Source organism: Rhizomucor pusillus (assembly GCF_041956525.1).
Source record: "Rhizomucor pusillus strain CBS 183.67 unplaced genomic scaffold VTP01scaffold_8, whole genome shotgun sequence".
NCBI classification, from domain to species: domain Eukaryota; kingdom Fungi; phylum Mucoromycota; class Mucoromycetes; order Mucorales; family Lichtheimiaceae; genus Rhizomucor; species Rhizomucor pusillus.
In genome coordinates, this window is record NW_027192150.1 from 670,669 (window position 1) to 684,654 (window position 13,986).

The 13,986-nt window shown below is 46.0% G+C and overlaps 5 protein-coding genes across 5 annotated transcripts; 2 read left to right on the forward strand and 3 right to left on the reverse strand.

Annotated features, from left to right (window-relative positions):
• Positions 1 to 188: 188 nt before the first annotated feature.
• Positions 189 to 5,608, reverse strand: VTP01DRAFT_10246 (uncharacterized protein; the record flags this gene model as incomplete). The annotated part of the gene is made up of 6 exons (XM_069378587.1): positions 189 to 326; positions 397 to 1,017; positions 1,080 to 2,045; positions 2,112 to 3,484; positions 3,550 to 4,426; positions 4,481 to 5,608. The coding sequence occupies 6 exons, from the start codon at positions 5,606 to 5,608 to the stop codon at positions 189 to 191; spliced, it is 5,103 nt and encodes a 1,700-aa protein (XP_069239671.1).
• Positions 5,609 to 7,302: 1,694 nt separating this feature from the next.
• VTP01DRAFT_10247 (uncharacterized protein) lies at positions 7,303 to 9,065 on the forward strand (the record flags this gene model as incomplete). The annotated part of the gene is made up of 7 exons (XM_069378588.1): positions 7,303 to 7,327; positions 7,382 to 7,639; positions 7,709 to 7,743; positions 7,820 to 7,985; positions 8,045 to 8,096; positions 8,175 to 8,825; positions 8,906 to 9,065. 7 exons carry the CDS (start codon positions 7,303 to 7,305, stop codon positions 9,063 to 9,065), a joined length of 1,347 nt encoding a protein of 448 aa, XP_069239672.1.
• Positions 9,066 to 9,528: 463 nt separating this feature from the next.
• VTP01DRAFT_10248 (uncharacterized protein) lies at positions 9,529 to 10,627 on the forward strand (the record flags this gene model as incomplete). Its single annotated transcript, XM_069378589.1, has 2 exons — positions 9,529 to 9,622; positions 9,681 to 10,627. 2 exons carry the CDS (start codon positions 9,529 to 9,531, stop codon positions 10,625 to 10,627), a joined length of 1,041 nt encoding a protein of 346 aa, XP_069239673.1.
• Positions 10,628 to 11,527: 900 nt separating this feature from the next.
• On the reverse strand, positions 11,528 to 12,173 carry VTP01DRAFT_10249 (uncharacterized protein; the record flags this gene model as incomplete). Its single annotated transcript, XM_069378590.1, has 2 exons — positions 11,528 to 11,577; positions 11,663 to 12,173. 2 exons carry the CDS (start codon positions 12,171 to 12,173, stop codon positions 11,528 to 11,530), a joined length of 561 nt encoding a protein of 186 aa, XP_069239674.1.
• Positions 12,174 to 12,447: 274 nt separating this feature from the next.
• On the reverse strand, positions 12,448 to 13,942 carry VTP01DRAFT_10250 (uncharacterized protein; the record flags this gene model as incomplete). Its single annotated transcript, XM_069378592.1, has 8 exons — positions 12,448 to 12,509; positions 12,592 to 12,701; positions 12,771 to 12,871; positions 12,950 to 13,015; positions 13,112 to 13,187; positions 13,251 to 13,397; positions 13,452 to 13,563; positions 13,630 to 13,942. The coding sequence occupies 8 exons, from the start codon at positions 13,940 to 13,942 to the stop codon at positions 12,448 to 12,450; spliced, it is 987 nt and encodes a 328-aa protein (XP_069239675.1).
• Between the last annotated feature and the right edge of the window lie 44 nt (positions 13,943 to 13,986).

Here is a 13,986-nt window from a genome sequence, read left to right on the forward strand (position 1 = left end):
CAATTGACATTAAAGCGAAGAGCGTACTCAAATGACTTTTTAGGCTGTAAATTGTCGTTGCTTTTGGAAATGGAATGACATTGTGAAGGTATACATTGATTCCGCGGAAAGTTGGATGTGAAGCTCTATATACATCATTTTCAGGTCAACACGGCATATTTGCTATCAATGAACACCAGATATAATCTTTATTGTCCAGACAATAGTACAGCAAGTTCATCGCCCTGCGATGCCAGCACTTTTTCGGGTGCATTATGCAAAACGTTGGAAAACAGCGGCTGCAGAGCTGTCTCTCTTGACATGAGAGTAAGAATGCGTTTCATCATCTTTACGAAAACAAAACGGTGCGTGAGTAACGCAATAATTTATCATTTCAAAAACAAATAAAGCGCTTACCTGTTGCTGCTCTGTTGGGTAGTGGTTTCCAACTTCCAGAGCAAATGATAGCATATACTCTGTCTCTGGAACCCGAAGGAAATCTTGGCCTTCTGCCTGGCCCCACCAAAGCATCGACAAGATCAAACGCAATCCATTCTGGGTTGCATTGGCAAACAAAGTTTTACAGTCACCGGTGGATTTGTCACTGCCGATAACTATAAGAATATCGAGGAGGCGAATGACCCATTGCAATTTCTGCCTGTCGTCTTGACAGTCCGATGCCAAAATAGCAAAAGCAAGCTCGTTCCATGTACCCTGATCGTCCACGATATTTGCTGCAGCGTTGCGGATAGTATCCGTGATCCAGGTAGGAGCAGCAGAGCGACCAAGTCGATACATTTCTGCAATGACCACTGCGTTGGCAAACGTCGAATCGGTCGATAGCTGCTCGTTCTTGACGAGACTGCAGTCGACTGCGTTTCTCAGCACGTCGATATCTGTCAGGTTACGTAGTTGCGGCACGGTGATGTTGTAATACACCATATCGCGAAGATGCTGCAGCACGTCATCCTGGGTCTCATCGCCTGTACTTTGTTTTGGCGGCGGCAAATAGTCGTTCAGCGTTGACAAGAATTCAAGCTATCGAAACAATAAAAGCGTCAGGTCTATTTCCCGTTAACAGCCTTTCCTTCTTGGTTTACCTGAATTTTGGGCGACACGGTTTTCAAGCTGGTGATCAGGCTACCAAATATTTCTAGACATCTCATGCCTGAAATCGTAACCTTGGTAGTGACTGCATCCATACCACGGCGCTTGTATCCAGCCTTTTGGGTCTTATGGTTGACAAAACCACAGAGTTCCAGGATTTTACCGACACCTGCGTCGCCAACGGCGGTGATGCGCACGCCTGTGTCACTTACATTCTTGAAATCTAACTGGGCAATAATAAACTCTGACAGAGACATGGACGTGCTGGCATGCCTGCTGGCAAACTGTATTGATAGTGATTGCAGATCATTTGATATGCGGCTAATGTCCATCAATATATTGAACCAGTTAACAGGAGGAAGGGGTCCAGGCGTATCGCGCAAACTTGTCAAGAATATCTTGAGTGCTGCTACGTGTTGTCGCATCGGCGCTATCTCGACCATGGTATCGAAAACCGCGCGCAGGAAGCTGCTATTATTGTTTAGGCGACTGTAATTCTTGGGCTCCGTAGAAGACGATGTCAAGGCAGGACCTGCGTTGGCGGCTCCGCTGCTGGCTGCTTCCCGCAGCATCATGGCAACTCCAATGATATTACCCAGAACGACTGCTGCAATTCGACTATTCTTGAGATTACCGATGGATGATACTCCCTCAAGATTAGCTAGCGACGCCAGATGGTTTAAGAATCCTAGGCGTGTCTCGGCGTGATACTTGTATATCTGGGACTCAGCTTGCTCGATATCTGTCGTCAAATAGTCAGCTCCTAGCAAGCTTCCCAGGGTTAACATGGCTGAGATCTTTTGTGCAGTATCACCATGTTCAATGGTATTCGTTTCATGAAGCAGGAGGTTGCTGAAACCCGGCGTAGCTTCGGTGTCTCGCACGCTTGATACCATGCGATATCTGTTCAATCGAGCAAAAGGCACACTGTAGAGGTAACTGTGCGCAGTCATCTCAGGCTAAATATGTATATGTATCGTTAGCCATTATGGGTGCAGGCGACCAGTATGGTTTTAGGAACTCACATCTGACTCTGTAAGTGTAGCTGCGCTTTCAAGCACGTTTGCTGCTTCTTCGAGCAGTCCGTCCTCTGTCACTGCCGCATAAGAGCATACCCAGAACGATCCGAGCAGGATACCCTTGTTGAGGGACGCGTTGCCTTCAATGTACGTCTTGAGAACGCTTTGTGCAAATGAAAGTACACTCTTCATTTCCGCAGGCTTGACCGTAGAAGCCCATCCCATCATGATACCCAGAGCTCTGCTTTCCGAAATATTTCCACCAGGTGAGTTGCAGTAAGCCAACAGTCGTTCGATTCCTGACTCTGATAGGACTTGGATGGCCGGTGTTTGGGTTGGCCAGGTCGCCAAGGCGGCAGTGAAATGTCCAGCAGCGTACCCACGCGCAAACTGTACAATATCGATCGTGGTGTCCAGGGGCCGCCCTTTCATGTTGCTCGTAACATTATCGACGATCTTATCGAGAACACGTGTTGCCATCTTTTCATTGCTTACAATACAGCTTGCTACGTGACCAAATGCAAAGTTTGCCGCAAACTGAACTTCTTCGCTTAGCAACAGAGTCGATGATAAGCTCGATGATGAATCTGCAAGGTATCTCTCGAATACGTCTAACACTTCGGATGCACACGTGGCACCCAAAGCCGGGTTGAGCTTGTTGACAGTCAATATAAGACCAGTGATCGCTAGCAATATATTGCTCGTGGATCCAGGAACTGTGCTCTTGTTCAACCGCGTGTTTAGGTCCTTGAGTAGCAAGTGCGTCTTGGTATCCAGTGCGTTCTCGTCCGAAGCCAAGGCTGTCTTGAATAATGTCATCCAACCGTTCAAGCAAGAAACACGCACAAGCAAGTTATCCGTCAAACCAATATCTGCAATCGAGGTTGCCATGCAGCGGTACCACTTTGACTTGGTCAAGTTTTCTGTTGTTGCATGATGGTCGCTAAGGTGTTGCTGAGCAGAGAAAAGTGCTGCAATCGCATAGCCGGTACGGAGACCCGGTGCTGCCTTTGCCTGTTCCAAGTTGGCAATGTACATTCCAGCCAGTTGATACTCTCTGTCGTACAATACTTTGCGCGTTGTCCCTCGATCCTTGCCGTCCTTCTTGACTTCTTCCTGGAACAGCCCTCGTCGCATATGATCGAGCTCGTGAGACAAGAGTCGAGCAAGCACAAGCGTATGGTGCTTGTTGGGAGCCTCGCAGATCTCTTGAGTATACTGCTTGGACTTTTCCGGCAGCAGCTGGAGAATATCTACGGCAGGGAAGTGCGACAATGCTTTGAGCGCTGCGGTTCTGATCGTTTCATTCTCTGCTGCGAGCAATGGTTCAATGTATGTATGTAGAATGGTTTCTTTGAATTCAATATAAGGCTCAGACACTAATAGGCTGTTAGTTAGCGCACCGTCGTCTCCAGAGATAGGGTCTATTGCTTTTTGTTGTTACCTTCATCTTTATCTCCAACAATTTCGAAAAATTCACACAAACTTTTCCAGAGCAGCGCAACTTGATCTGCATCATATTGCGAAGCATACTCTGCAATGTAGGAGAGTGCAACAGTCCAAATGGATCTGGGTTCAGCTAGTCCAGCCCTGATGCAGGCCGAAATTGCTTGGACAATTAAAGTAATCGATGCGTTGCTGATGTTGGTACATGTTTGCAGTACAGAAATAAGCATTGGCAAAATATCCTGAGCACATTCTCGAGGTCTGCTTTTGCATAGGTCCCGCATACTCGATAGTACAGCAAATTCCATGCGGATCGCCCCCTCCTTATTCACGTTTGTCATGGATTTTCGATGTATTGTCCAAGTCGCCAGCACTTTCTTTAACTCTTGCCAGATTCTGGGTTGACGTTCGTACAGCTTTACCAGCACCTTGAAAGCAATGCTGGACATGACTGTATCGCGCGATCCACGGATCATGGGCAGGATTAACTGGAGTATCTTTGACGTGACAATAGGATCGTTCGGATCTACGAGCGATGGCAAGATGTTGTGGAATATAAAAATCAAACTTTGGCTTGACATTTTGTCGTGCGATCGCATCAAAAAGAGCAACAGCAGAAAGACCGCAAATCTGAATGAATGCGTGGTGCTACATGGCGAAAATGCTATTTTGGCGAGTCGCGATAGATGTTTGTGTCGCACATCCACGTCGTTGCTAAGAGCCAGTGGTGTGTTAAAAAGCAGTGCAAGCACGTAAGAAGATGTGTGTGACGGAATAGGCTGATTGATGTCGTTTCCTAAGATACATCTATGCAAACTTGAGGCTACATTGGCCAGACTTCCAGTAATATGAAAAGAATCAAAAATTGTTTGCATCTAAGCATAGTAGTTGGTAATATAGTACGAGAAGAAATTGCTACTTACACTTACATTTTCAAGGCAGCCCTTTACATCTGACGGCTCGTTTCCGTATTTGCCGACACATGAAATCAGATCGAGAACGGAAGTTTTGCGTCTGCCTGATGGTTCAATAGTCTCTGACCAGGTCTGGAACAAAGGTAACATGGCCACGAAAAGTACTGGACCCTTCGCGTCGGGATGACGATTGACAGCTTCGTGCATCATGTTGAGAAGTATATCTTGATCATCTACTGTCTGCGCCGTAGCTAAAAGGTATGAGAGTGTTGTCCACAGCAAGTAAAGGTCCACTTGAGTCATTGCGGCCTGGCCGCCGTCAAGTCGCAAATGATATATTCGTTGCAGTCGGTGCATAGTAGCTGATATGGATTCCCCGCTGGTTGCTGCATCAGCTGCACGGTTAAGCAAGTGGTAAAACAGAAGGCTTGCCGTATGCTTCAGATCGTCTTCCTGGAGCTTGGTATGTTTCAAAAATGTAACTGCATAATCTACCAGATGCAGATAAAAACCATCATTCCGTTTGACAGGGTATCTGCATATAGTATGAACGAGATAAAGGTGGATCTCTGTACGTAACTGATCACGGAAAACGTTGGAAAACTGCTGCAGCAGACAAGCCCGTCTCATCGCATCGCTGGATAGCAAGACGTAACTGTAGAAGCTACGCATAGTTTCCGTCAAATATTTGGGATTATCGTATTCGGCATCAAGCAGCAAGTCCAATTGAAGCGAAATAGCGTCAAAAAGTTCGGGACGCTGTCGAAGAATGGTAACATATGGATGGACTAGATCAGGAACTGCTGGCTGAGACAAGACAAAGTTCATGCTGGCGTGGATCTCGGGTGATCGTCCGTGAAGCAGCAGCAACTCGGTCGTAGCTCGAAGGAAAACATTGGTTTTAAGGCTGTTATCGCTGACAATAACAAGATTCTGCAATTTCAGCAACGCATCGCGTAAACTCTGTGTTTTGTCGCTGACTTGGTGCACGAGCTGCTCACAGGCATTTGAGACTGCAATGATGGATAGATTCCAGACTGATTCGTCCAGCTGTCCTCGGCTAACTTTGCCCACGTCGGCGAAGCGATGTGCAGGCTCTGCTGCTGCTGCTGCTGCTGCTGCTGTTGTTGTTGTTGTCGCCATGTCGAGGAAGCCTGCGCCCGTTTCAACTCCTCCCAACACCGAAAAATTACAGACGGCTCCACATGCGATCAAACAGCAGACTGAAGAGTCTACTAATTGCTTTGAACATCTCTATTGCTTCAACTTTTGCATGCTGATAATCATGGAAACTTAGAGAACTTGCACCATTCCACTTCTTTCTTTATCGGCCTGTCGATTTTCTGGCTGGATGCTTACATTTATGCATACTTGCTCAGAGGCATTGCAGTCGTTTGCGGTTGTTTTGTTTGATAGAAAATCTCTTGTTCATAACGTGATCAAGCTCCCGTCATATATTACGCAGTAGATTACTCTTCCGTATTTGATGGACTCCATGGATGACTTGCCATTTAAACTGGTTCCGAGGTTTATGCGATTGGCATTTCACCGCCCCGAGAGATGCCAATATGATAATATTAAATCAGTAAACCTCCCGCATGATACTCGATAAGCATATCTTTGGCAGAGAGCCTACATCTTTATATTAAAAAGAAATAATCAATCAAAGTTAAATTACAAGCAACTAGGAAATACAGGAATGAATATGAAGAAGTCAAGAGCGAGTAGCAAACGTAGTTGATTGGGAACAAGAGAATTTCATTAAGAGCATTACGTTAGTACTTGCGCTACTGCTGCGTAATCATAATTGATACTTACACCCCAAAGGGTAATCCTCGAATTCACGAGGGACCAGACCGCGCATCTAATGTTTCTGTATCAGTCTGAGTGCACCGCAGCAAAGTAAACCAGTAGAAATACTTTTTACCCGTGGGGTCGGTCTGTTAAAATAAAGAAGCACGACAGAGGACTTGAAGTGATGCGGGAGAAAAGACGAAGGAGAGGCGCGAGACGGTTGATATTTGAGGTGGCGGGTCAGGACAGAGGTCATGTCGGCTACGAAGTTGAGCGTCAGAAATGGTACTGCACCTCGAGAGAGCAGCCAACGTACCGGGATGTTTGAGAGAACAGAGCCAAAGGACGAGATTTTGGATCCAGGTCCCTTTTTTTCGCAGCTGTGATTCAATGCATTAGTTGACGCGTTCCTGCTGTCTTTGAATGTTTATACCTGGGATTACGTTCGTAAGCGAATCGTATTCCTGAAGTTTACATTGCAGGCATCAACGTACGTCGAGGAAGATAACCAGAATAATGCCAATCTCGCTATCTGTAATTGACAGAAGATAATGAAGTGCCTCATCTACATCATACTACGTATAAATTGTACAGAAAAGATCTAAAGGTTTGCTTTAGTTACTTGGAAATATTTAGGACGCATTCAAAGAAAGCAACAAAAAAAGAGCACCTATGTTCGGGGCAAAGGTGCGGGATCTCGTGTAAAATCACGTCATAAGCAAGATACAAACCTATGATGCACAGTCTTGCCATACAGCTATCAATCTATACGGAAATATGATTGAAGCTACAAGATATTTGATTCTGCAAGGCAAGCTACTTGATAGCTGTGTTGTTCTATCCATACCGTTTGCCTTATATCAAAAAACTCTAGTAAAGCAAAATGCATGGTTCTTTTTCCTAAAAAAATAGATTATGCCTTTATCTCCAGTGTTCCAATGAAGCTCGCAAATTTCTGAAACAAAGCAGCGGGTACAGGTGTTCCCGTTTCGGACTATGGTCGCCGTTTTCTTTTCCGTTTCCGTTTTGCACTTCAACTCGCCATGCCGACTAAAGTACCTCCCGAAGGTAATACGAAGCGTGGTAGAGACTATAGCCGATAGTTAACAGGAGGCTGTGTAGAACTCCCGGTGTTGGAGAAATTGCTCAACATAAAGAATCGATTGACGGCTCTGAGACGCGATCGTTCTAGCTACCTCAAGACACAGGACATTTTGCCTCTGAAGCACGAGACTGAGGAGGCCATTGACAGTTTATGTCAAATTCGAAATGGATTCAAATTCGGAGACGAGGGGTCACAAAATCGGACAGACGATGTGCTCGATGAAGTATGCCAGCTGTTAAGTCTGTCGTTTTTATGCTTGGGCAAAACTCGAGAAAGTAAGAGTTGCTTTTATGCAGCTTAGTCAGCTTTTCAGCGGGGCTTTACTTAACTATTATACGTCTCAGCGCCTGCGGTGTATTCACAAGTTATCGCGATCAAGGTATGGGAGGGGAGGGAAAATAATCCTAAAATGCACTGGAGGGAGCAAGATGATTTATGCAGCTATGCAATTTTAGCAATGTTTTGACCGCTTGGAAGAATTCGGGATCTATGCAGAGGAGTTTTTAGAGCCATACGGCCGCAAACTCAAGGATATCGAACACATTCTGCGCGTGGACGAACGGGACAATATTTTGCCCAAGCCAGCCATGATGATTGTGAATACAAAGTTTAAACAGTGCAGTAAGTGTGTAACATGAAAGAATTAAATTCAAACGAATTGACACTCCCTTTTTTTCCAGAACGTATTTACCAACAGTTATTGGACACGATCCACGAGGTATCCCCAGAACTGTAAGCATGTGCTGCCAGTATGCATGTTATACATTGATGTGTGTGCCTGTGACTAACATGACTCTGCGTTTCTTGCAGTGTTCCCATTCGCAACAAACTATTACGTATTCGGAGACATTTAGTTTCCATAGCGTGCAAGAGAACATTCTCCACGTCAGACCTTGTTTCAGCTCAGGAAGAATTGCAGGAAATTGACAACAGCAGAGTGGATGGAAAGTTCTTGGCAGCAGACGGTCAGACTATCCCAGCGGGGCAAGCTGTAATTACAGGCTTACTCGAGCAAGTATATGCTTATGCACACGATCTGGCCATTGCGGCGAGTTCGGACTTTAGTCCTGCGCTGCGGACCATCAGGGAACGTCTTGTAGACATCAAGACACAGCTGGAGCGCCTAGAGTTGACACACAAGTGGACTCTTCGACAGACGGATCTTTTTACTTACCAGCACCAGCTCCACGACATTGTATCGATGAGGTATCAAGATGAGGATGGCACAGATCCAAGCAAGCATGGCAAATTTCTGGACGAAAATGGACAGGCGCCCGAGGGTCAAACGGTGCTTCTATTTTTGTTACAGAAGTGTTATCGAATGATATTGATCCTTCTGAATGAAAGTTTACCCGTGTCAGAAGCACTGACGCCCGTCTATAACCAGCTGACTACTGTTCGGCAGTGTCTTTTGGCTGTCAAGAACACTGGGGCTCCATGCTCTCCGGAGGAACTGTATCCGTAAGTTTCTGAAATGGCGGCCCGCGGAATGATATATTTTGGGATTTAGAATGGCGAAAGCTGAGCGCTATTTTACCCAGATATCAGATGAAGCTGACAAGTATTGATAATCTTCGCAAAGACGGCAAGTTCTACGACGATGAAGGGCAGGTGCCGGAAGGTCAGGCGTTGTGTGTCTCGACCCTGGAAGAATGTTACAGTTTATTAGAAGAGTTGCGTCTGAAAAGCCAAGAGGAATAATGTCTAATTACTAGAAATAAAAAAGTATTCTATACTATTATTTGCACAGCCAGCTGTCCCCGCCGCCCTGTGTGTATGTGCGTGATGAAAGACCGCCCTTGGCCGCGAAAGTTTCTTTCTTTGACTTTGGATGAGAAGGCACAGATTTTGTGGTTTGCGATAAACATATGGTCTTCTTGTATTTCTCAGGAGTGAATTAGGTTTGGGGAGTGCATTCCCATAAATGACGTTTCAGTGTTGACGTGGGGGAACAGGTTTTAATGTTTAATTGACCAAGAAACAGGGTCTGTAGAAGCTGTGGAACCAACAGAACAAAAACCACGTTGAGTCTGTGCACCCAACAGTTCAACTTTTCTGTACGACTTGCCCCTTTCTTTCTTCTTTCTCCCCTCTTCCCCCCATTCCCCCTCCTCCTTCCTCTCTATCTTTCTTTCTTTCTTCCTTTTATTTGCTTTCGAGGGCCATGTCGTCCAATCCGCTTGGCCGCTCGCCATCATCGATTAACGAGGCAAATTACGACGAGGTGGATCCATACCGAGCGGTCAGGAGAGGTCAAGGTAAAAACGAGGCCAATTGAAGCCGAACACCATTCTCCTCTGATACAGTGAACTCAAGATCGCGGTGATCTCGATCCAGACATTGCTCATTCCAGGTCTGCTTCGGACAGCAGCACGAGGAAACTGACGACGGCCGACAGACTCGAGGACCCATACGCCAAGCGAACGAGCAGAAGCGATTACGACCAACAGCAGCAGCATTTGCAGCGGGCAAATTCGTATTTGCCATATTCGCACCATCAACGTGATCCCCTTGCCCCTGTGGCACCCATCTACATCGAAGAGAGAACGACGTCTGTCCTGACCGACAAGGATCGCACCATTTCCCTGCAGCCCGAGCACACTGATGTCTTGACAACGACGGATGAACGCCGGCCCGTCCATGCATTGCAACAGCCGCCACCAGAATTGCCATTCACGGTTAAGAGAAAACGGAAAACCTGTTGGCGGAGGCGACATGCCATATTTGCCATTGCTATATTGGTCGCCGCTGTCATTGCAGTTATTTGGTATTTTGTGTGGCCGCGCGTGCCCTCCTTTGAAGTTACAGACGCCGACGACGTTGCGGTGGCGCCCGTCATATCCAAAGACACCGGCATCTACAACACAACCTGGCGTGTCACGCTTTCTATCGACAATTCTGCAAACTGGGTCCCAACGCGGATAGAAAACCTGCTCGTCACCGTCACTGATCGTAATACAAGCCAGGCTTTTGGACACGGAAATTCGGGTTCTCTCGTCCTCGCCCCTCATGTGAAACAGTCAACGAACGTGACAATGGATATCTTTTACAACAGGTCGTCAGATTCAGATCAGACCTTTACCGATTTATGGTACTATTGCAGCAACTTTAAGCAGTACGGATCGGTGGTTCCTGTAGCAGATGGTGAGAGTGACAAGACGCCCGACTTTGACTTTAGCGTCCAAGTCCAGATTTCAGGTATCGCCTGGAAAACATCCGTGGGTGCACCCAAGCCCAAAGGATTCAATTGCCCTACAAACTAAAACGTTATGCCATCGATACCCCCTTTTTCTCATCGCATCATGTACATAATGCTGACAATTTAAACTCTCACTTTCTCAGGAAGGGAACATCCCTTTTCCTTCTTCATCCTGGGGATAATAGCTTCCCACTTGTAACAAAAAATATACGCGTTATATCATTCAACCTTGTTTTGTACTTTAGGCATATAACGGCATCATTCCTATTTTGGGACGTTCTGCGCAGGAAAAAGCACCCACAACATGCTTGACCATGTGCCTACCATTTGTAGGTTTTGTGTTCCAGAAAAGCACCTGCTGCTCCTGCTGCAATCTATAAGCAACTTATTGAACACGCGGTTTCGCAGCATTAGCAGCAGCAGCAGCCTGTTTCCAAACGGAGATGGTCATTGCCAGTCGTTTCACAGAGAGAAAAGGGCCGAATTGTTACGTGCCACCATCATCAAACGACATCTTGGTTTTTTCTTTTTGCGTTTACATCCGACGTTCTTGGCGAAAAAAAAGACCTTGCATTGGACCAATACTTCCGCTTGCATGTCGTGCTCAGTGTGCGTTTCTTCGCTTCATATACTGACGAATTATGATTGGTCTTTAACAGCCAGCAGCAGCAGCGCCCCCAACCAGAAGCGGATCAAGTACTAAAGGACTGGGATGTTTCTTTACCGAACCAATAGTTTTTCCCACCTGCGAGCATATATACATATCTTAATTAACAGATTCCACATTCCAGCAGAAACAAGGGTATAGAGTATAAGCTTGCTGAGAATAAGCTGAATGGAATATATATTACTATGCATTTTCATCGAGCGCGACTTTTTTCCGCTTAGCCGACGTCTTGATGAGTTTTTTACCAATTTACAGAATGGTGTACAAAAGCTAAGATCCTAACTGACCTACGCACGGCTATACTATGTTATCTTTCCCAGCTTGCTCTTCTTTTTCATTTATAACTGCTGCAATGTTGTACACAGCAAGAAAAAAAATCAATGTTAAAATTGGATAAAATGGTCACTCTTTCGTAGTTATTAGCATATTTACCTGGCGCGGGCGTAACGACTTGCTCCGTTTTGGTTCTAGTGACGGTATGCTCGATATCGACTAAGCGCGCGCCGTGCTGCAGCATGATCTCTGCTGTCAAGTCTGTGTACTTGATCAAGCGCACTGCGGCGCCGTCAGCAAACTTTTTAACATGGCTCTTGCGCTTGCTTGCTGGTTTTACAGCAATGCGGTGGGATCCCGGGCTCAATTCAAATATTCCTCGGCTGTAAAATTCCAAGTACTTGATCGCCTCACTTGGACTCGTAGCTGTCTCGCCGCGCATTGGCCTCTTTTTGTGAACATACGACGTCACTCCAAGCAGTTCACCAGAGTCGTATACTTGAAACCGATTCCCTCCTGGATGCGTATAGTCGACTACTTGGAGCCACGCTGGTTCGTGGATCGTGAACAATATTGGTTCGGAAGCCGGTGTCCATTCATTGAGCGCTATCCGTCTCGCGGATATTGCATGTACGGATAGAAATGCAAGGAATAGCCACCAGCAGAGCATTTGTGTGAGCGTTGATGTGTAAAATGCACCGATAGCGGGAGGGGGTTGGTTAAATAAACCGACGAGAGGAAAAAGAAAGGTACACGTATATATGAAACACTGTCCAGTGCCTATTTATTGACTTTGGGTTGGTCAGTTGGTTCATAAAGTAATCCAAAAAATCTCTATCGTCAACCCCTCACACACATATGGCTATTTTGCTATGGATGATTGCTAACTGCATATCTTACAACAAAAGTGAAAACAAAGTTTGAGCATTGTTGAAAATGTCCTTCTAAAGCTTGGAGGGAAATATTTCTCCGAAAAGTCTATCGACAATCTTGATAATGTGGTTAGCTGCCGATAGATTTCCCATCGTTAGCGTAAGTGTTTGTATTTGTTAAAGCAAGGAGGAGGAGAGGAGGAGGATAATACTCACCGACCAGGTCTGGCCTCTCGTTAGGAACCATGTGGCCTCCTTGAATGAAATCGATTGTAAACCGTTTCTCGTTGCGGCCAGTTACCAAGTGCGCATCTGAAGGATCAAGGCTACCAATCTCCATACGTGAGTAAAATCACACACTCTCTCACAGTCTTATCACCATTCAGATACTATACAAGTCAGATTCGAGTGCATAGATGAAATGGCAAGGCACTGAGACAGTTTCCAGTGAAGCGAAGCCGGTTGCACGCGGGTAAGACTGGAGGAAAAAGTTGCGCTAACGTGAAGAGAAAAAAAAAAGAAGAACTCGTCAGCATTTCTGACGGAACTAGTTTGGTCAATAAACTTTACTTACGAACTCTTGTTCTTTCGGACATTTCAGCTTGATTGTGCCGTTTGGTGTCTCGTACATGCCATAGTCCTGTACAGTAGCACAAGATGGTTCCCGTTTTTAGCAAGCGCAGCCAGTTGCTTTGTCTTCTTTGGGGGTGGAAGGGGGGGAAGGCCAGCTTCTTACCACGTAAAGTTTCAATACTTCTGGATCGAACCGTTTCCAAAATGGTCGCTTAACTAGCGATTGGAGGCATTCCTCTCTTCGAAAGCAGTAATGTCAGTTTTTGGTATAGAAAGTGTGTTGTATCTCTGCAGTTACGTACCGGCTAGGCCATTCGTCTCGTCTGTTTCTTGATGCCATGATCGGGTACTGTGCAACATTTTTCAGGGCATCAATGTTTGGACCAATGACGGGTTCAATCAGGCACATGGCATCAAACGTCCGTGGATAAAAGAATTCACACAGCAGCCTTGTCAAAAGTCTGTAAGTGATAGAGCAGCTTTTCCATGGATAAATAATTTACACAGAGGTAGCACCAAAACTGTGGCCGATACCAATGAGTACATTGTAGTCGGATTTAAGGCGCATTTGATCAATGACTTGTTTGGTATCCATGGCATTGTCGAACCAGGTATCTGTGGCAACAAATGCATTATTGTCAGCATGATACTCTCTTTCCCCCCGACGCTCTTTCTACTTACAGGTCTCTTTAAAGGTGCCCTCGTTTAAGCGAGCAGAATCGCCGTGGTTTCGAGCGTCCCAGGCTATAAAATGCACGTCTACGTCGTCGAGGCCCGATTTACTGCGCAGGTTGCTCAGGAACCGGCGCATGACAGGATGAAGCGATTCCTTGTGGAATCCATTTGAATGAGACCACAGGAACGCGATCCGCTGACGCGCGGGCTTCAGGGCAGGAAATATATGCTTCTCAATGGCCAGGCGTTGGACGTCGTGGCCCTCGGTAACAGCACTGACCGGTATAAAGTGATACTCGGCAGGGACAAGTCGAGGCATGGAATCTTCAACAATGGAAAAATGCTGACCAATGCATTTAATAA